Here is a 22910-nt window from a genome sequence, read left to right on the forward strand (position 1 = left end):
TCGCCGATATTTCCCCTGCATTATTTCCAGACAGGCGTCCACAGGGCAGCTCTCACCGTCTTCAAACTCTCTCTCGCTCTCCCTCGCGCATATTAATCAAAATCAGCTGAGAATTGACACGATGGTAAAATGTGGAAAGACTGAAGCTTCACGTGGAGCATTGGGAGATTTTCTCCTGAATTACCGCTGGTGTTTCTACTAGAGATTCAGTGAAGAGCACCTACACTCTCAACAATGCTGGGTTAAAAATAACCCAAGTTGGGTTGAAAATGGACTAACCCATCAATTGGGTTGTTTTAAGCAAACATTTTACCCAACCGCTGGGTCAAAACAACCCAATTGCTGGGTTAGTCCATATTCAACCCAACTTTTCAACCAGCATTTTTTAGAGTGTAAGCATTAAATGACTAGGTTGTAAATAGTTTTAAATGAAGTATAGTACAGTCAGTGTGCACTTTATTATGCTGCTCGCTTGTTGATACTGTGTGCAATAGTGTCATTATTTTATTTATGCTTAAATATTTATTTTCAGAATTTATGTGACTCTTTTTTTTGTTTTTACTATTTGTTCAATATAGTTTTTTTCCGTTCAATAAATGTTCCTTTTTTTAAATTTTACATTTTAAATTATCATCCTGATCATTGTGTCATTTTTATGATGTAAATTGAGGGAGCAAAAGCAGTATCGGCTCCAAATATCGGCTCAAGAAAATCTGCAGCCGTATCGTCATCGGCTAAGGCTGAGGAAACAAATCGGCACTAAAAAATCCATATCGGTCGATCCCTAAGAACTATTAGCCATTTTGGCTGATACCGATAACCGACAATTCTTTACATTTAAAGCCGATAACCAAAATATTGGCTGATAAATCTAAATCTATTTTTTTTTATATAATCAGAGGTGGACAAAGTACACAACTCCATTACTCAAGTGAAAGTAAAAGTACTGCTGGTCAAATATTACTTGGGATTATATTATTTGGAATATTATATTACCCCAAATACAGGACCCCAAACCCAATACCCCAAATACAGGACCCCAAACCCAGGACCCTAAATACAGGACCCCAAACCCAGGACCCCAAATACAGGACCCCAAACCCAGTACCCCAAATACAGGACCCCAAACCCAGGACCCTAAATACAGGACCCCAAACCCATGACCCCAAATACAGGACCCCAAACCCAGTACCCCAAATACAGGACCCCTAAATACAGGACCCCAAATACAGGACCCTAAATACAGGACCCCAAACCCAGGACCCTAAATACAGGACCCCAAATACAGGACCCTAAATACAGGACCCCAAACCCAGGACCCTAAATACAGGACCCCAAATACAGGACCCTAAATACAGGACCCCAAATACAGGACCCCTAAATACAGGACCCCAAACCCAGGACCCTAAATACAGGACCCCAAATACAGGACCCCTAAATACAGGACCCCAAACCCAGGACCCTAAATACAGGACCCCAAATACAGGACCCTAAATACAGGACCCCAAATACAGGACCCTAAATACAGGACCCCAAATACAGGACCCCAAACCCAGGACCCCAAATACAGGACCCCAAACCCAGGACCCTAAATACAGGACCCCTAAATACAGGACCCCAAACCCAGGACCCCAAATACAGGACCCTAAATACAGGACCCTAAATACAGGACCCCAAATACAGGACCCCAAACCCAGGACCCTAAATACAGGACCCCAAACCCAGGACCCCAAACCCAGGACCCCAAATACAGGATCCCAAATACAGGACCCTAAATACAGGACCCCAAATACAGGACCCCAAACCCAGGACCCCAAATACAGGACCCCAAACCCAGGACCCTAAATACAGGACCCCAAACCCAGGACCCTAAATACAGGACCCCTAAATACAGGACCCCAAACCCAGGACCCCAAACCCAGGACCCCAAATACAGGACCCTAAATACAGGACCCTAAATACAGGACCCCAAATACAGGACCCCAAACCCAGGACCCTAAATACAGGACCCCAAACCCAGGACCCCAAACCCAGGACCCCAAATACAGGACCCCAAATACAGGACCCTAAATACAGGACCCCAAATACAGGACCCCAAACCCAGGACCCCAAATACAGGACCCCAAATACAGGACCCCAAATACAGGACCCCAAACCCAGGACCCCAAACCCAGGACCCCAAATACAGGACCCCAAATACAGGACCCCAAACCCAGGACCCTAAATACAGGACCCCAAACCCAGGACCCCAAACCCAGGACCCCAAATACAGGACCCCAAATACAGGACCCTAAATACAGGACCCCAAACCCAGGACCCCAAACCCAGGACCCCAAATACAGGACCCCAAATACAGGACCCTAAATACAGGACCCCAAATACAGGACCCCAAACCCAGGACCCCAAATACAGGACCCCAAATACAGGACCCCAAACCCAGGACCCCAAACCCAGGACCCCAAATACAGGATCCCAAATACAGGACCCTAAATACAGGACCCCAAATACAGGACCCCAAACCCAGGACCCCAAATACAGGACCCCAAACCCAGGACCCTAAATACAGGACCCCAAACCCAGGACCCTAAATACAGGACCCTAAACCCAGGACCCCAAACCCAGGACCCCAAATACAGGACCCCAAACCCAGGACCCCAAATACAGGACCCCAAACCCAGGACCCTAAATACAGGACCCCAAATACAGGACCCCAAACCCAGGACCCCAAATACAGGACCCCAAATACAGGACCCCAAACCCAGGACCCCAAATACAGGACCCCAAATACAGGACCCCAAACCCAGGACCCCAAACCCAGGACCCCAAACCCAGGACCCCAAATACAGGACCCCAAACCCAGGACCCCAAATACAGGACCCCAAACCCAGGACCCCAAACCCAGGACCCCAAACCCAGGACCCCAAACCCAGGACCCCAAATACAGGACCCCAAACCCAGGACCCCAAATACAGGACCCCAAACCCAGGACCCCAAATACAGGACCCCAAACCCAGGACCCCAAATACAGGACCCCAAACCCAGGACCCCAAACCCAGGACCCCAAACCCAGGACCCCAAACCCAGGACCCCAAATACAGGACCCCAAACCCAGGACCCTAAATATGATGAACCTTCCTGAAACCCATCTGTATATTTTCTATTTGAGAAAACATTTAGATAAATAGTAAGTGTGATATTATAAATGCAACACGTTGTTTACAAATGTATGTATAAACCTAAAGAACATTTTTTAATAAAAAATGATTTGTATAAGCAACTTTCAGAATAAATGTGTGTAAGCGCGTCCGCAGAACCCCAGTGAGCGAGATCAAGAGTGCTCTGTGTTTACTCTCTGAATGATCTGCGGACCCTTAGAAGCCTCAGGAGGACCCGTTTGAAAACCCCTGATGACAGACTTCAGCTGCTCCTGTTGCTCTCAACTGGACTTTCCTTTTCAAAGAGATTCAATCATATTTCAATCATATTTCAATCATATTTCAATCATATTTCAAGCCATTCAAACCCATGATGGTGGGAATAACACTTGTACAGATGCACCGACTGCTATTCTCTTTCAAAGAACTACACTCGACAGCATACAAACAAAAATCAGCTTTTCTGCAATGCAAACTTTTGTTTTCATAAAAACACTAGTAAAAGACAGTTATAAAATAAGAACAAATAAACACATTTCAAACAACAGCACAAATAAATGCAATAGAGAGCGGCTGTTGTGATGTGTTAAGATCTTGAGTTTCTGTGTGTTTGTGATGTGATATGAGCGTGTGTGTGTGTGTGTGTGTGTGAGAAACCATTCATTCACACAGACACACACATAACCCGCAGGATTCATATTCATAGTCTTCTTGTGGTTTAATATTCACAGACACTCATCTGTTTAAGATATTTTCTTATTGGGTCAATAACGCTAACATTAAAAAATAAAGCTGCAAGCAGCAACACCAGGGCCAAGCGCAAATAAGAAGACAAGACATGCCAAAATGGCTGGCAGTGTCAGATAAACGGCAGCAATGAGATGATTTTAGGCAAAAAGGCTGAAAAATGCATTGTAGTCAATGGGAATATTATAGCGCCACCAAGAGGCACAATCCTCTTTAAAAAGGCCGAAAGTTTACTTGATAAAGTTTTAAATATGGATATTTTTCTTCCACAAACGCGTCGATTCGCTTCAGAAGGCCTTTATTAACACCCCAGAGCCGCTGGAGCAGTTATATGACGGACAGATGCACTTTTTATGGACTTCAAAAACAGAGCAACTATGAATCACATTATAAAGCTTGGATTAGCCTGGACTTTAGTAATATAACTCAGATTTTATTCGTCTGAGAGAAGAATGTCACACACACCTCAGATGACTTGAGGGAGAGGAAATCATGGGCTAATCTTCATTTTTGGGTGAACTATCGCTTTAACTTCACCTGCTCCAAACTTCACATACAGACAGAACCTGAGGAACTCTGGGAATGAAATGAAACAGACTCCGGTGGATTCAAACCTTGTGATGGCGCACGACGTCTTCACGCACGAGTGGATCTGTGATTGAATTAGAGTTGATTGAGTGAAAAGCCAGTGTTGCTGTGCTCGTCATGTGACCTGATCATATGACCTCCTTTAATTACATCAGTGGAGCTGAGGACATGAGGACAGGCTTCAAACATGGTGTCCACAGAGAGGTTAGAGGAGCAGGCTGTGTTTACTCAGACGCAGGGGAGGAACTCCTGGTGCATTGTGGGGGTTTGAGTCCATCATTGCGGACACTGAGACTCTCGCTCATCACGGATGCTTTATTCCCCAGTTGTGATGATCTGTGTGTGAGTGTTGGACGTCTGAGTGACAGGTTGTGTGGTGTAATCTGATGAAGACGGATAGACAGATTATGGGCTGTTGTTGTTCAGTCTTTTGTTGTCTTTATGGCCGAAGCCCCCCCGACCCTGAGCACAGCTGCTACCCAGAATCCTCAGTCACGCCTGTAATCTGGAGTCTGAGGGATGGAGGCTTTGGGAGATTAACACACAGTCTGTCACACACTCAGCACATGCACACACTCACACACTCTCGCACCTTCAGAGCTTGACTGAGCTGAAGCGATGCTGTGTGAATGAGGTGAAGAGCTCAGTGGGATATTGATCATCGGACTGCAGTCTTGTGTCTCCTCAGTGAAGGTCAGATGCTTGTCTACATTGCCTCAAGCCAATGAGTGTGTGACCGTGTCAACCTTCAATATCATTGACTGGCTTTGTCTGAACCTCAGAAACACAAAACAGGAGTGTGTGTGTGTGTGTGTGTGGGATGATCTTTAGAGAACATAACATGTTTTCAAAAATACTGCATAAGAAAAGCATTTTTTGTAGTGCACTTAGTTAACGGAAAGTGTGTAAAGTTGGACTCTTCATGAGCGGATCAGACTGAATGACTAAATAACCTTATAATATTCATACACAACACAGTTGAGTGCATAAGAACATACACCCATCAGGCATAACATTATGACCATTATGATGAGAGAATAACACTGATGATCTGTTAGTGGATGGGATATATTAGGCAGCAAGTGAACATATTGTCCTTAAAGTTGATGCGTTAGAAGCAGGAAAAATGGGCAAGCGTAAGAATTTGAGCAAGTTTGGGCCAGATTGTGACGGCTAGAGCATTTTGGATGCACCAGGTGCATTATGGGAAGAAGGCGTGGCGATGGAGGCAGTGATGCTTTGGCCAATGTTCTGCTGGGAAACCTTGGGTCCTCCATCATGTGACTTTGACCCGTCTCACCTACCTCAGCATTGTTGAGCCCATGTCCAGCCTTTATTCCCTGTGGCTGTGGCTCTTTCTGCAGATAATGCGCCGCCACAAAGCACAAATGCTTCAGGAATGGGTTGAGGAGCACAACAACGAGTTTGAGTCCAGATTCCCCAGATCTCAATCCAGTCGAGCATCTGTGGGATGAGCTGAACAAACAAGTCCGATCCATCCCCGCCTCGCAACTTACAGGACTTAAAGGATCTGCTGCTAACATCTTGGTGCCAGATACCACAGCACAGCTTCAGGGGTCTAGAGGAGTCCATGCCTCAACGGGTCACAATATTAGGTCATAATGTTATGCCTGATTGGTGTAGTGTATAGTGTTTCATTTGGGACACAAACGGTGAGGTTGTAGTCTGTGATGTTTTGTAGTGTGTGAGGTTTATGGAGTACGATTAGAACATTTTATTAGCTCAGTATAGAAACACGTGCCTATAGAAAGTCCCTTTAAACCACATATGCAAGTACGAGTGTGTGTGTGTGTGTGTGTGTGTGTGTGAGTGTGTGTGTGTGTGTGATTGTCCGCTGAATTAGAGATGTCACCCGGGGCTGCTGTTGACCAGGACAAAGGCAGGTCTGTTGAGAGCAGAGACGGCACTGACTCCCACTGACACCCAATACACACGCACACACACACACACACACACACACACACACACACACACACACACACACACACACACACACACACACACACACACACACACACACACACACACACACACACACACAGATAGATAACACACCTTCTCTTCTCTGCATGACCCAATTGAGACTCTGACAAAAAGCGTCTCTCTCTATTCTCTCTATAGATCCCTTGGGCTCTTGACTCAATTTTAAATAAAGCTTTAAGGCCCTGATAGACTTTAAGTGAAAACTAGTGTGACGTCATTTCGACAAAATCAGGCCAAAACGAAGTTGAATCTGAAGTTGGACAGCAGCTGCTTTAGATCAGTCTAGTGTGTGAATAAACAGTAGATCTGAATCTCAGAGCCGCTCAAACACATCCTCATCTCTACCATCAGATGCTTTCTCAACGGATGTTTCTCACGTCTGTTGTGTTTATTAGTTATTGAGAGGAAAGCACAGCACATATTTACATATTCATCTATATCGCTGTAAAGGTATTTCAAACTTCTTCTTACCCCTAAATGAAGAATGAAAACGAATCAGGTCCTTTGGGCAAAAAAAAAGAGTTTCTATATAAGGAGAAATGATTGCATTATACTTTTGTTTTCAACAGGTTATTTCAATTTGTTCTAGTGATTAAGTATGTTTACAAGCTGGGTAATTCATAAAATGTCTTAAAATAATGAAATGCGTCTTTTTGAAAGCGTTGAGCATTGTATCTCAAACATGTCTGTTGAGTGCATGAACACGAGGGCCAATCAGAGGTGTTTAAGTACATCAGGAGTCAGGATCTGAGAGCCCTGAAGTGTTTGGGTTAACCTACAGCTGGCTAATCTAACCTGGACACAAAATTACACTGCAAATGTACAAATAAACAGATACACACGCGTTCATTTCACCTCAGTGTATTGAAAACAAACGCCAGCTTTTGCTTGAATTTGTATTTGATGCCGTTAGGTTATGAGAGTAATAATCAGTGATGTTATTTCTTGTTTCTCTATTTTCCCAGCATGCAATGTGACCATTCACAACCGCTGCCGCGACACACTGGCCAACTGTGCCAAGATGAAGCAGAAGGTAAGAGACGATGATTAACTCATTAACTCGAGTATGAGCTGACCAACACATGCTTCGGCAATTAAACGTCAAACATGAGTTGCACAAGGGATGAAATGTTATGGGATTATTGTCTAAAAAGTTATTATATGTGCAGGGAGCTCATGTTCACATGGAATAATAATAATAATCCAGACTGATACATGTCAACTAATAGCTCATGTGTAGACTTCAGTAACATCCTGACATATACAGGTTGAATCCGGATAGACATGTAGTTGATTTTACTTTATATGCAGCAGTTTGTAGAATTTAACGGCTAAAATCTATTATTAGAGATGCACTGATACTAAATCTACCAGCCGATCATTCAGAATGATGTTATCTGCTAATAGTTTGATTTTCTTAAGGAAAAACATGACTAATGCTACAGGGAGCCCTCTCATTTGATACATTATAATATTTTAAAATGAACAACAGAGCCCAAACAATCATATTCAACTGCTATGGATTTTAAGATGTAGTCATTGTATTAAAGTCTAATAGGAAATGTTTATCTACGAGGTAAATGTGACATTATTGTTCTCCAGTTCTTGTTCTCTTTATTGACGTCTTGACGTCTTTTATTATTTGCTGCTGTAACTACAAGTAAAGTGTTAAAAAGACTTCAGCGATCTGTCACGTCACACTTAAGTCTTTCTCTGCTAGTGACAGAATTTTCCGGGCTTTCCCTGTTTTCACTGTTATACGGTAGGGGGCGCTATTACACATCTTCTGAAAGAGTACACAACAAAAACCCCAGTGTTAAATTAACACTCCTCAGAGATTACTTGAGTCCACACTCAGGAGTGTTAAAAGTAACAGTGTTAAAGTTAGAGATAAATAAGTGATTAATTGAGTAATGATTGGCCATTAGTGATGAACACCTGCTGTTAACAAGAATCACTGAAGGGATCAGTGTTTACTTTAGTTTTAGTATTTAATATTAGATTGTGTCTGAGACAAACCAAGAGGAAATGTATCCAAACCATGTGTTGCTGGTTATAAATATAATCAAAGATTGGGATAAGAATGATCTCAGTTAACTACAGGATGATTATGCCACTGTCACCTGAAGATATTTTCTCTGTGCTTTCTTTGCCACAACAAATGTGTTTTATAAACACACAGATAAAGCAGCCAGGAAAAAAAATTTTTTAAGGTCAAAACTCAAGCAAACACTCTTCACCATGATGGTGACTCTTCTTCACTTCAGAGAATCGACTTGTTAACAGCAGGTGTTCATCACTAATGGACAATCACCACTCAATTAATCACTTCATTATCTCATTAACTTTAACACTGCTTCAGAGTTACTTTTAACACACAAATAAACTCTGAGGAGTGTTAATTTAACACTGGGGTTTTGCTGTGTACTGAATCTCCAGATCAAAACACAGGAGAAGAAGAAGCAGAAACAAGCGATATCATATAATCAGATGCATATGCAAAATAACACAATCATCAATATTAAACATCATATAAATCAAAACGGCCTAATGTTACTGAATGAAATGTCGCCCCAGGACGAGCGAGTGTGAAGCTTTGGGGTGTTGATGGACTCCATCTGTGTTTGATCATCGCTCTGAATCCCGTCTTTGACAAAAACATGATTTTCTCAGATTTTTGCTCAAAATGTTGCTTTTTATTAAACGTACCCACATTCAAGTTTTGATAAAAACAATGCATGTAGCGAGAATAAAACAGAGGGTCTGTTCTTTCTTCTAATATATGCATGTTCAGATATTCATACAACAATATATCCTGTAGGCCATGAGAGTTTTGTGAAAATGGTCAAAAACGCTGGCGCTGGCTGGCAACTTTTTTCAAAAACACTGGCAGGAAAGAGTTAAGAGCGTCATTTATTGTTTGAATTTCATGATGAAATGGACAGCATTCGAAAGCTGAGACTTCTTTTTAAAAGTTCTGTGATTATGGGATGGGAGGAGCTACAAATAATGTTTGCTGTAGGAAAAACACAGACCTGGCTTGAACTGCGGCTGATTCAGAGGGTCAAATAGAGCCTCGCTGTTCTTAACTATCGGTTAACATCGACAGCCCTGAATTCAACAATTTCTCCACACACAGTCTGACATGTTTTTGATTGACAGGATATATTCAGCCCTGATCATCGGCTGTTATTGAATAATTGGCCGATGGTGAAAATAATAGCTTTTATCAGCCGATATCGATTATTGGCCGATACATCAGTGCATCCCTAATTAATATAAAGGTTTAGTTCACCCAAAAATCAACATTCTGTCATCATTTACTCACACTCATGTTGTTCTAAACCATTCATCTTCCCAACACAAATAAAATATATTTTAATGAAATTTGAGAGATTTCTGTCCCTCCATTGACAGTGTTTTCACCAAAAACTCATAAAGAGACAGTAAAATAAACCCATATGAGTGGAGCGGTTTAATCTGAGTCTTCTGAAGAGACACGATGGCTTTATATGATCAACAGATTATCTTTTATTCACATGCAAACATTGATCAGTGAACGTACATCGAGCTCAAAAAATGTAAACATGGAAGCTCAACTGTTCTTAACGCAGGAAAACGAACGAGGCATCTGTCAGTCACACACATCTGAGCTTGTGTTTACAGTATTAAATGTGCTCTATATATAAAAGTCTGTTCATATGAAGCGATCATGTCTTGGATCGGCTACTTTTACACTCTTGTTTTGTATTTAGGTGTTAAAGTTTTGGTTGCGGATGGACAAAAATTATGAAAGAATATTAAAAATATCTTGATTTGTGCCCCAAATTAACAGACGTCTCACGCGACATGAGGGAGAGTAAATATGAAATTGTCAACAGAATAAACGACAGGTTTTCATTGTGTGGGGTAAAAGTTTAGTATATATTGCATTTCTATTGCACTATATTGTCTAGTTTCTGAAATGGTTGAATGTGTGTAAATATGCGAGTGTATAAATGCATGTGTAATTATAACATATTAATGATGAACTGCAGCAACAGAGGCTGGCGCTGGTCAGAAACGCCGCGACCTTACATAACGTGGCCCTGCGGAGCAAAAGTGAGTGTCTAATATTTACTGTTTCATGACTGATTCCTGTTGCTAATACATAATAATAGTAATATTAATAACCAGTGTTGGGGGAAATGCATTACAAGTAACTTGAGTTACGTAATAATATTACTTTTTCAAGTAACTAGTAAAGGAACGCATTACTTTTCCAATTTACAACAAAATATCGGAGTTACTTTTTCACATTAGTTTGACTGACAGCTCTCCTGCCCTCATGTTGAGAGTTAGTGCAGAGGTGTGTGTGTGTGTGTGTGTGTGTGTGTGTGTGTGTGTGTGTGTGTGTGTGTGTGTGTGTGTGTGTGTGTGTGTGTGTGTGTGAACATGATGGTTATTGTAGTTCTAGACTAAATGTGAGCATTTATTTATCTCACTTGCACAATAAAGATTCTGTCCTACTCAAAATGAATAAAATCAGTCAAATGCTAAATCAGAGTACTATACAAACCTCAAATATATAAATGTTAAATAAAACAAATATTTGTATGCATTTAATCTGCCTTTATTGACCAATGTCGTGCTGCTGACCTTTGATGATTCAGTTAAGCCATGAGCAAAAATTACTAGATTTTTAGTTTTTATTGGTAAAACGTTTTTCTCCTGCGTCCTATTCTTCATTATCCAGAATGGCAGCACATCTTTACCTCTGTCAGGGTTGATGAAGGGAAAGGAGCGAGGACTCAAAGATGCAGGTGAAAATGGGCTTTTAATGATAATAATAAAATAAAACAAGACAAAACAAAACTACCCTGAGGGGGAAAAACAGACTTGGCACGACTTGACTTGCAGGGAAACATGAGGTTAATACGACGACGATTCCGCACTGGACTGCAAACACAAGGAGATTAAATAGGGAACAAACAAAAGAGGGTAACGAGGGAAGACAGGTGGAGCAAATGAACCAATAATCAGGAAACAAGGTGGGCGGGGTTAGACAATAGACACGAGCACATGGCACAAAGAAACACTTGACAAGACATGTGCTCACACCAAACGTGACATGAACATGCAGCTAATGAGAACTGATCAGCTGCATGTTCACACTAAACATGACAACATAAAAGCACGTAGCCAGTGAAAAACACCAACCACATGCTACACAACATAAGACAAAACATAACATGAAAGCACACGGCCGATGTAAACATGAACCGTGTGCTACACAGAACACAACACAGACAGAAGAGCACACGCTCACATGACAAGACAGAGCGCACGAGACAAAACAAACACGCGGAGCATGAATGTCTGAATCCCAACACAAAACTGAAACCCAAACTAGACCGAAGTGCTGGCATCCGAACACCACGCCGCACACACAACACAAGGCCAGGAGAGCCGGCAGCTCGAGCATGCTCAAAGCTCACACAAGACACACAATACAGGAGTGTCACAAAACCATGAGTAAACTAGACCGAAGTGACAGAACCCTGACAACCTCAGCCTGAGGCTTATTATTTCAATTTTGGTATGAAGAGGTCTTTACATTTGCACAAAAAAGGACTTTTTTTGCTATTAAAAAACAAAACAAAAAAGCAGGCCCAGCCCAGGTGAGAAAAAAGTAACGCAAAAGTAACGTAACACATTACTTTTCTTAAAAAGTAACTAAGCAACTCAATTAGTTACTTTTTAAGGGAGTAATGCAATATTGTAATGCATTACTGTTCAGAGTAACTTTCCCCAACACTGCTCATAACACCAATGTTGGTCATTCGATGTGACGTTTTGCCAGTTGCGGTGCTGCTCTTGCATGAAGAAGCTGTTTTATTCAGTGCTGTGTTTCGCCTTCCAGACCCGATACTGAAGGAGAGGCCGAGTTCAGCCATTTACCCGTCAGAGACGCTGAGACAGTCGTTCCTCGGCTCCCGCAAAGGTCGATCCACACTGTCCCTCAACAAGAGCGTCTCCACCAACAACATCGCAGGGTAAGCAATCTGTGTGTGTGAAAGGGACAGTTCAGCCAAAGGGAAGATGAGCCCGTGATTTCCTCTCCCTCAGCTCATCCTCGGTGTGTGTGACGCTCTTCTGTCAGACGAACACACTCTGAGTTATGTTGATAATCTCCTGCTCTTCCAAGCTTTATCATGGGAGCCTAAAATTTGATGCCCAAAAAAGTGCATCCAGAAAGTATCCACAGCGCTTCACTTTTTCCACATGTTGTTATGTTACAGCCTAATTCCAAAATGGATTAAATTCATTATTTTTCTCAATTCTACAAACAACACCCCATAATGACAATGTGCAAGCGCTGTGAATACTTTCCGGATGCTCTGTACACTGTTAACCCGGATAAGTTGAATTTACTTTAAAAATTTGAGGAAACTGGTTGCCTTAAAAAAAATAAGTAATGTGAGTTAATTTAACTTAAAATAATTTGTAATATCAATTACTTTGTAGTTAATACACATAGTACATTTAAGTTCAACTTACTAAGTAAGTTTATATCAATTGTTTTATTTTTTTAATGTTTTATATCAAATAAAAGTTAATTTCATACAATTTTCTGTTTTAGTTCAATTCCAAAACATATACACCGTAAAAACACATCTGTTCACTTTACGTCATTCAATTGTGCAAACTCGTTGCCTCAAGTTGTTCTTACTTAAACCGTTTAAGTTTTGTCAGCTTAATTCTGTCTGTGATCTGAGGAAGTATACTCCCAGAGTGCATTGCGGCATGAATAAATTAATTGCTTTGTTTCACTATTTTTGGCTTTATTTTACCATTTGTCTTTTGTCAATATAACACCAATAACGACAGCAAATTAAATTCTAAAAGGTATTATTAATAATACAAATTAAAATAAATAATAAGAAAAAACCTTGTTACCGTTGTTGTGTTTTGATGCTGAATGTTGAAGTGTGTGTGTGACTCAAGCATGGTCATTGGTCAATTGCAAGATATTGTCACAAATATAGAGGGATTATATCAACCCAAATAAAAGTTTATGCCACAAGTGTTAGCAAAAAGATGCTAAATGATCATTATGTTATATATTATTAATTCACCATTTTTTTCTCAGTTTGTTTTAAGTAAGTTCCACAAATGATTGGACATTAAGTAAAGTTTACTAAAAAAGTCGTAGTGCTTTCCTGTAGCTCAAACAGTAGAGCATGGCGCTAGCAACGCCAAGGTCATGGGTTCGATTCCCAGGGAAAGCAAAAATTGACAGAATGTAAAATGTGTACCTTGAATGCTTTGGATAAAAGCGTCTGCCATATGCATAAATGCAAATGTAAGAACAACTGTTGGATATATATATATGACATCATATATTGCCCATTGCTCCTCTGCGAAGCCCTGGTTCCCTAACTCTGGCTAGTTGTTGATTTTCCGCCAGAAGTCTGAATGACGACTCTCCTCTGGGGCTTCGGCGGATTCTGTCTCACTCCACAGACTCTCTGAACTTCAGGAACAGAGCCATGTCCATGGAGTCCCTCAATGATGAAGGTGCCGCTCCACAACACACTCACAAACCCGCATGTGTGTTTCGTTTGCTGCGTTCTCACACACATTTCCGCAGGAGAAATGTATTACACATCAATGCTGGAGGAGCTGGAGAAGGACGGGAAGGACTTTGCGGCCGATTCCTGGAGTCTGGCTGTGGACTCGTGTTATCTGCAGTCTCAGCGCAAAGATGTCACCAAGAGACAGGACGTCATATACGGTCAGCCTTTACTGATCTCTCTGGACACATCCACACGGCCAACCGGCTCTGGCTGGGATTTGATGCAGTGTTCATTTCATTGACGAATACTTATCGCCATAATTTTCGTCAACTACCTTTTTTCACTGATGAAAACGAGACGATAACTCAATAAAAACTAGTGTTGGATGACAAAAACTATGAGGAAAATCAACTGTCAGTTTCATCAACAGATAAAAACAAGACAGAAATGTTAGTGAGGGTGGATTATAAACACACTTATTTGAAGCTTTAGCTTAACCTGATATGGCCTACTGACTAAAACAGAAACACAGAGTTATAAAAACTATACAGATGTTTTTAAAAAAGTGAATTGAGCTCTTTCGTGTATTTTTAATGTCAAAAACAAAATGATGTCAATGTCAGTTCAAGTGACAGTCGGTTATGTGATGCTTAAATTAATTGAACTAAACTCATTAGATTTTAGGAGACTAAAACTAGACTAAAACTAAAAACAATTCAGGTGATTAAAATATGACTCAAACTAAATGGTATTTTAGTCAAAAGACTACGACTAAAACTAAATAAAAATGTGCTGTCACACTGATTTGATGCTGTTATATGCGAAACACTTTCTCATTTGGGCCACTTGTGAAATCTTGTCAGCTGACCTAAATCCCGAACTCTTGTGTCTGATCTGATTCTCCTCATGAATGTCCGAATCATGAATCGACTCACTGATTCATAACGCTCTGAACCGCTGAATCGACTCACTGATTCATAACGCTCTGAACCGCGGAATCGACTCACTGATTCATAACGCTCTGAACCGCTGAATCAACTCACTGATTCATAACGCTCTGAACCGCTGAATCGACTCACTGATTCATAACGCTCTGAACCACTGAATCAACTCACTGATTCATAACGCTCTGAACCGCTGAATCGACTCACTGATTCATAACGCTCTGAACCGCTGAATCAACTCACTGACTCATAACGCTCCAAACTGCTGAATCGACTCACTGATTCATAACGCTCCAAACTGCTGAATCGACTCACTGACTCATAACGCTCCAAACTGCTGAATCGACTCACTGATTCATAACGCTCCAAACTGCTGAATCGACTCACTGATTCATAACGCTCCAAACCGCTGAATTGACTCACTGATTCATAACGCTCTGAACCGCTGAATCGACTCACTGATTCATAACGCTCTGAACTGCTGAATCGACTCACTGATTCATAACGCTTCGAAGCTTCATGATACAGTGTTTTGAAATCGTCATCTCTATATAAGTCGTTATTTAGGGTTTTTTTGCGCACAGAAACTATTCTCGTCTTCATAAAGTTATTGTAGAGCCGCTGTAGTGAGATGGACTTTGTAACTTTAGTCTTTAGTGTCTTTTAAGGGTCTTGAGAGTGTAAAGTTGAGCCAATGGAGGCCTTTCAGAGCATCAGATTTACACTAAAATATCTTCATTTGTGTCTGAAGATGAACGGAGGTCTGACGGGTGTCCAACCACATGAGGCTCAGTCATTAATCACACAATCTACAGTTTTGGCTGAACTAACCCTTTAAGTAAACTCATTAGATTTTAGTCGATTAAAACTAGATTAAAACTAAAAACAATTCAGGTGACTAAAATATGACTCAAACTAAATGGCATTTTAGTCAAAAGACTACGACTAAAACTAAATCAAAATGTGCTGTCACACTGATTTGATGCTGTTATATGCAAAACACTTTCTGTGAAATCTTGTCAGCTGACCTAAATCCTGAACTCTTGTGTGTGATCTGATTCTCCTCATGGATGTATGCAATGCTCAGGTGTTTTCCCTCTGTGTGGTTCAGAGCTGATTCAGACGGAGTTCAACCACGTGCGGACGCTGCGGATCATGGACGGGGTGTTTCGCAGAGGCATGCTGGACGAGGGGCTGATGGAGGTGGGTGTGGTTCATGCCATCTTCCCCTGCCTGGACCAGCTGCTGTCCATTCACTCCAGCTTCCTGAGCCAACTCCGGCAGAGGAGAAACCACAGCCTGGCTCCCAGCAGCAGCCGCAACTTCACCATCCAGAAGCTGGGAGACATACTGGTGGAGCAGGTGAACTCCGCACTTCACATTACACACACACAACGGCTCGGTGTGGACCTCGTAGAGCTTAATTAATCATTAGAAGATGGAGATCTTATTCAAACACCCACATGATCTTATCCCTAATGACGGTGATTCAGCTCCAAGTCCAATCAGAGCAGATCTGTGTTCTGATCCAGAGAGAGCCGTCGCCAGAAGTGTTGAGCCGCCCCTTCACACACACATGAGCTTCCCATTCAGCGAACACACACACACACACACACACACTCCTGAGAGCAGCCCATTCTCTCACTAATGTGTGTAGAAGCGAACACACACACACACACACACACACACACTCCTGAGAGCGGCCCATTCTCTCACTAATGTGTGTAGAAGCGAACACACACACACACACACTCCTGAGAGCGGCCCATTCTCTCACTAATGTGTGTAGAAGCGAACACACACACACACACACACACACTCCTGAGAGCGGCCCATTCTCTCACTAATGTGTGTAGAAGCGAACACACACACACACACACACTCCTGAGAGCGGCCCATTCTCTCACTAATGTGTGTAGAAGCGAACACACACACACACACTCCTGAGAACGGCCCACTCTCTCACTAATGTGTGTAGAAGCGAACACACACACACACACACACACACACACACACACACACACACACACACACACACACACACACACACACACACTCCTGAGAGCGGCCCATTCTCTCACTAATGTGTGTAGAAGCGAACACACACACACACACACACACACTCCTGAGAACGGCCCACTCTCTCACTAATGTGTGTAGAAGCGAACACACACACACACACACACACACACACTCCTGAGAGCGGCCCATTCTCTCACTAATGTGTGTAGAAGCGAACACACACACACACACACACACACACACACACACACACACACTCCTGAGAGCGGCCCATTCTCTCACTAATGTGTGTAGAAGCGAACACACACACACACACACACACACACACACACACACACACACACTCCTGAACTCCGGGATGTGGAGGCGGCTCAATACTTCTGGCTATAGTGAATGAAACACAAACTTCACACACAGTGTCATCATTTCTGTCTTACAATCATTCAGATGATCACAGAACTGGATAAAAGTTTATAGTTCAGATATAAACACTTTTTTCAGAAAGCAAATCACCTTTAGCAATTACAACACTTCAAATAATGATTGTATCAGTTACACCAGTAGCAATTACAAGTAGAAATTGGAAAACATTGTTCTGGGATTTCTGTGTGATATAAATATCAAGGCACTGAGGAATCTTCCTTGCCTGTGAATGGCGTGTCCTGTCTTCAGTTCTCAGGGCAGAATGCAGAAGACATGAGGAAGTGTTATGTGGAGTTCTGCAGCCGCCACCTGAAGGCTGTGAAGCTCTATAAGGAGCAGCTGGCGCGGGACAAGAGGTTCCAGCAGTTCATCCGGGTGAGAGACACACACACACACACACACACACACACACACACACACCAGCTCACCGTTTGTGCAGAATGAACAGGGTTCATTTCGTTGGTGAATAATTTTCGTCAACAACCTTTTTTCACTGATGAAAACGAGACGATAACTCAATAAAAACTAGTGTTGGATGACAAAAACTATGAGGAAAATCAACTGTCAGTTTGGTCAGCAGATAAAGCGAGAGGAGAATAGTGAGGGTTAGTGAGGGTTAGTGAGGGTTAGTGAGGGTTAGTGAGGGTTAGTGAGGGTTAGTGAGGTTAGTGAGGTTAGTGAGGGTTAGTGAGGGTTAGTGAGGGTTAGTGAGGTTAGTGAGGTTAGTGAGGGTTAGTGAGGGTTAGTGAGGGTTAGTGAGGGTTAGTGAGGGTTAGTGGGGTTAGTGAGGTTAGTGAGGTTAGTGAGGGTTAGTGAGGGTTAGTGAGGGTTAGTGAGGGTTAGTGAGGTTAGTGAGGGTTAGTGAGGTTAGTGAGGTTAGTGAGGGTTAGTGAGGTTAGTGAGGGTTAGTGAGGTTAGTGAGGTTAGTGAGGTTAGTGAGGGTTAGTGAGGGTTAGTGAGGGTTAGTGGGGTTAGTGAGGTTAGTGAGGTTAGTGAGGGTTAGTGAGGGTTAGTGAGGGTTAGTGAGGGTTAGTGAGGTTAGTGAGGGTTAGTGAGGTTAGTGAGGTTAGTGAGGGTTAGTGAGGGTTAGTGAGGGTTAGTGAGGGTTAGTGAGGTTAGTGAGGTTAGTGAGGTTAGTGAGGGTTAGTGAGGTTAGTGAGGTTAGTGAGGTTAGTGAGGGTTAGTGAGGTTAGTGAGGTTAGTGAGGTTAGTGAGGGTTAGTGAGGTTAGTGAGGTTAGTGAGGGTTAGTGAGGTTAGTGAGGGTTAGTGGGGTTAGTGAGGTTAGTGAGGGTTAGTGAGGGTTAGTGAGGGTTAGTGAGTGTTAGTGAGGTTAGTGAGGGTTAGTGAGTGTTAGTGAGGTTAGTGAGGGTTAGTGAGGTTAGTGAGGGTTAGTGAGGGTTAGTGAGGTTAGTGAGGTTAGTGAGGGTTAGTGAGGTTAGTGAGGTTAGTGAGGGTTAGTGAGGGTTAGTGAGGTTAGTGACGGTTAGTGAGGGTTAGTGAGGTTAGTGAGGGTTAGTGAGGTTAGTGAGGGTTAGTGAGGGTTAGTGAGGTTAGTGAGGTTAGTGAGGGTTAGTGACGGTTAGTGAGGGTTAGTGAGGTTAGTGAGGGTTAGTGAGGGTTAGTGAGGGGTTAGTGAGGGTTAGTGAGGTTAGTGAGGTTAGTGAGGGTTAGTGAGGTTAGTGAGGTTAGTGAGGGTTAGTGAGGTTAGTGAGGGTTAGTGAGGTTAGTGAGGGTTAGTGAGGGTTAGTGAGGTTAGTGAGGGTTAGTGAGGTTAGTGAGGGTTAGTGAGGGTTAGTGAGGTTAGTGAGGGTTAGTGAGGTTAGTGAGGTTAGTGAGGGTTAGTGAGGGTTAGTGAGGTTAGTGAGGGTTAGTGAGGGTTAGTGAGGTTAGTGAGGGTTAGTGAGGGTTAGTGAGGTTAGTGAGGGTTAGTGAGGGTTAGTGAGGTTAGTGAGGTTAGTGAGGTTAGTGAGGGTTAGTGAGGTTAGTGAGGGTTAGATTAGATTAGATTAGATTAGATTCAACTTTATTGTCATTACACAAGTACAAGTACAAGGCAACGAAATGCAGTTTAGGTCTAACCAGAAGTGCAATAGCAGCAAGTGCAGGATATATACAATGGTTGCGTAAGTGCAGGACATAAAAATGTTCTGAATATATATAAATATGTATAAGTAGAGAGATGGTTATTACTATAAGTAGAACTGAATTTACAGATGAATATATACAGTGAATAAATATACAGATGGCTATTACTATAAACAGAATTTACAGGTGAATATGTACTATGAATAAATATACAGATGGCTATTACTATAAACAGAATTTACAGGTGACTATGTACTATGAATAAATATACAGACGGTTATTACTTGAACAGAATTTACAGTTAGAGGTATACAATAATATGTTAGGCTAATATGAGGAATATAGCAGTGGATTAAGTTAGTACAATAAATTATGGACAGAGCTATCCGAAAGAAAGTGTAAAAGTGCAGTGGAAAGTGGTTGCATATTCCAGTTAGAAGTACGGTGCAAAATGCAAATGTAAACATTGTTACTGTAAATAACAGTCGGCAGTGCAGATGAGCATTATCCAGTTACGGTATGGTGGTGCAGAATGCATAAGTAAACAGTTGTTACTGTAATAAACAGTCAGTAGTGCAAATAACAAAGTGAAGGAAGATGTGAGGTAGGAGAGTTATCAGTTTATGAGGGAAGTGGATCAACGGGGGTTTGAGTTCAATAAAGAGACAGCTCTGGGGAAAAAACTGTTCTTTAGTCTGCTGGTCCTGGTCCGGTGGATCCTGAAACGCCTGCCGGAGGGCAGGAGAGAAAACAGTCTGTGGGCTGGGTGAGAGGAGTCCTTGAGGATGCTGCGAGCTCGATGCAGGCAGCGTTTCCTCTGGATGTGTTCGATGGCAGGCAGTGGAGTCCCTGTGATGCGCTGGGCAGTTTTCACCACCCGCTGCAGTGCCTTGCGCTCCGCAACAGAGCAGCTCCCATACCACACTGCCACACAGTTGGTCAGGATGCTTTCTATTGCGCAGCGGTAGAAGTTCACCAGGATAGCCGAGGAGAGCTGATTCTTCCTCAGTGTCCTCAGGAAGAAGAGGCGCTGGTGAGCCTTCTTGACCAGGCTGGAGGTGTTGGTCGTCCACGACATGTCCGCCGAGATGTGGATCCCCAGGAACTTGAAACTGGAGACACGCTCAACAGCCATTCCATTGATGTGGATGGTGTCGTGTGTGCCTCTTGACTCCTTCCTGAAGTCCACGATGAGCTCCTTCGTTTTGGTGGTGTTGAGGAGCAGGTTATTATCAGCGCACCATGTGGCCAGGTGCTGGATCTCTTCCCTGTAGGCAGTCTCATCGTTGTTGCTGATGAGACCAATCACCGTAGTGTCGTCCGCAAACTTGACGATGGAATTAGTTCCATACACAGGCTTGCAGTCGGAGGTGAAGAGGGAGTAGAGAAACGGGCTTAGCACACAGCCCTGTGGTACACCAGTGTTGAGTGTGATGGATGTGGAGCAGGTGGATCCTGATCGAACATTCTGGGGTCTGTCAGTTAGGAAGTCCAAAATCCAGTTACACATTGAAGTGTTGATGCCCAGGTCTCCAAGTTTGGCAATTAACTTGGATGGGATGACAGTGTTGAATGCTGAGCTGAAGTCAACAAACAGCATGCGTGCATAAGTGTTTTTACTGTCCAGATGGGTGAGCACAGAGTGCAGTGCCATGGAAACGGCATCCTCTGTGCTCCTATTGCTGCGGTAGGCAAACTGGTGTGAGTCCAATGTGGATGGTATAGAGTCTTTTAGGTGTTCCAGGACCAGCCGCTCAAAGCACTTCATAATGATGGGTGTGAGTGCTACAGGGCGGTAGTCATTAGGGCACCTCGGGCTGGAGTGTTTCGGCACTGGCACAATGGAAGTGCGTTTAAAGCATGATGGTACAGCTGCTTGGGCGAGAGACAGGTTGAAAATGTCTGTAAAAACCCCAGCGAGCTGCTCCGCACATGCCCTGAGCACACGTCCAGGGATGTTGTCTGGTCCAGCAGCCTTGTGCGCGCTGATCCGGCTCAGTGCCTTGCAGACATCTGTGGTGGAGAGTGTGATTGGTGGGTGGTCAGCTGAGGGTTTGAGCTTGGTGGCAGTTTCTCTGTTGTCTCTTTCAAAACGAGCATAAAAGTAATTTAGCTCATTCAGGAAGTTGACATCAGTGGCTGCGGGGGTGGAGTGGGGGGGTTTGTAGTCACTGATGGCCTGGATGCCCTGCCACATGCGTCGAGGGTCAGAGTTGGAAAAGTGACCCTCAATCTTAAGCTTGTAGCAGTGCTTGGCCTTTTTGATGCCCCTCTTCAGGTTTGCCCTGGATGCGCTGTAGGCTTGTGCATCTCCTGATCTGAAGGCAGTATTGCGTGACTTCAGCAGGAGTCGTACTTCCCTGTTCATCCAAGGCTTCTGATTTGGGTATGTGGTGATCTGTTTCTGGGTTGTAACACTGTCGATGGTGGTATTGATATGATCCAATACTGAGGAGGTGTAGGAGTCAATGTCCGTGTGAGCGCCACTGGTGGCTTGAGAAGCAAACATACTCCAGTCTGTGTTTAGAAACCTTTCCTGGAGTGTGGAGTCTGCCCCCGCAGGCCACACCTTGATGGTTTTCATTGATGGCTTCACGCGGTTGATGAGGGGTGAATATTTGGGTCTGAGAAACAAAGAGAGGTGGTCTGACTGTCCCAGGTGGGGGAGGGGTGTCGCAACGTAAGCTCCGGCCATGTTTGTGTAGACATGGTCTAAGGTTTTGTTTCCTCTGGTGTGGCAGGAAACATGCTGGTGAAACTTGGGTAGCACTGACTTTAAGTTTGAGTGATTAAAGTCACCTGCAACAATAAACGCAGCTTCCGGGTGATCAGTCTGTTGTTTACTGATGGCTGCGTGAAGTTCTTTCATAGCAAGCTTGGCATCAGCATCGGGTGGAATATAAGCTGCTGTGATAATAGTGGAGGTGAACTCCCGCGGTAGATAAAACGGTCTACATTTAACCATGAGAAACTCCAGGTTAGCTGAACAATGACTCCCAACAATAGCAGAGTTTGTGCACCAAGCTTTGTTAATATAAATGCACAATCCACCCCCTCTGCTCTTCCCAGAGCCATCTAATGTTCTATCCGCCCGGAGTGTGTGGCGTCCCGCTAGCTCGATAGCGGTGTCCGGTATTCCGCTGTTTAACCAGGTTTCCGTGAATATTAGGACGTTACAGTTCAAAAGTTTCTTACTGTGTGTGATGCTGAGTCGAATCTCCTCCATTTTGTTCACTAGCGACCGTACATTGGCAAGGAAAATGCTGGGTAAAGAGAGCCGATGAGGAGTAAGCGTTGGCTTAGCACGCGTTCCTCCACGTCTCCCTCGCCTTTGTTTACGATCACGCCGCCGCCTGCGTGCACTTCCGCCCGGCCGGGTAGA

General features: G+C 43.2%; 1 protein-coding gene across 1 annotated transcript in view; it reads left to right on the forward strand.

Moving 5' to 3' along the window:
- The window catches only part of arhgef2b (rho/rac guanine nucleotide exchange factor (GEF) 2b), a 75296-nt gene that overhangs the window by 14235 nt on the left and 38151 nt on the right, over nt 1–22910 (forward strand). The window contains exons 3-9 of the mRNA XM_079837767.1: nt 7460–7527; nt 10532–10595; nt 12397–12529; nt 13945–14054; nt 14128–14271; nt 16109–16359; nt 17692–17817. Coding sequence (XP_079693893.1) covers nt 7460–7527; nt 10532–10595; nt 12397–12529; nt 13945–14054; nt 14128–14271; nt 16109–16359; nt 17692–17817 — 896 coding nt within the window. The remainder of the gene's footprint in view (nt 1–7459; nt 7528–10531; nt 10596–12396; nt 12530–13944; nt 14055–14127; nt 14272–16108; nt 16360–17691; nt 17818–22910) is intronic.

The sequence above is a fragment of the Gobio gobio genome (assembly GCF_949357685.1).
Source record: "Gobio gobio genome assembly, chromosome: 15".
NCBI lineage: Eukaryota > Metazoa > Chordata > Actinopteri > Cypriniformes > Gobionidae > Gobio > Gobio gobio.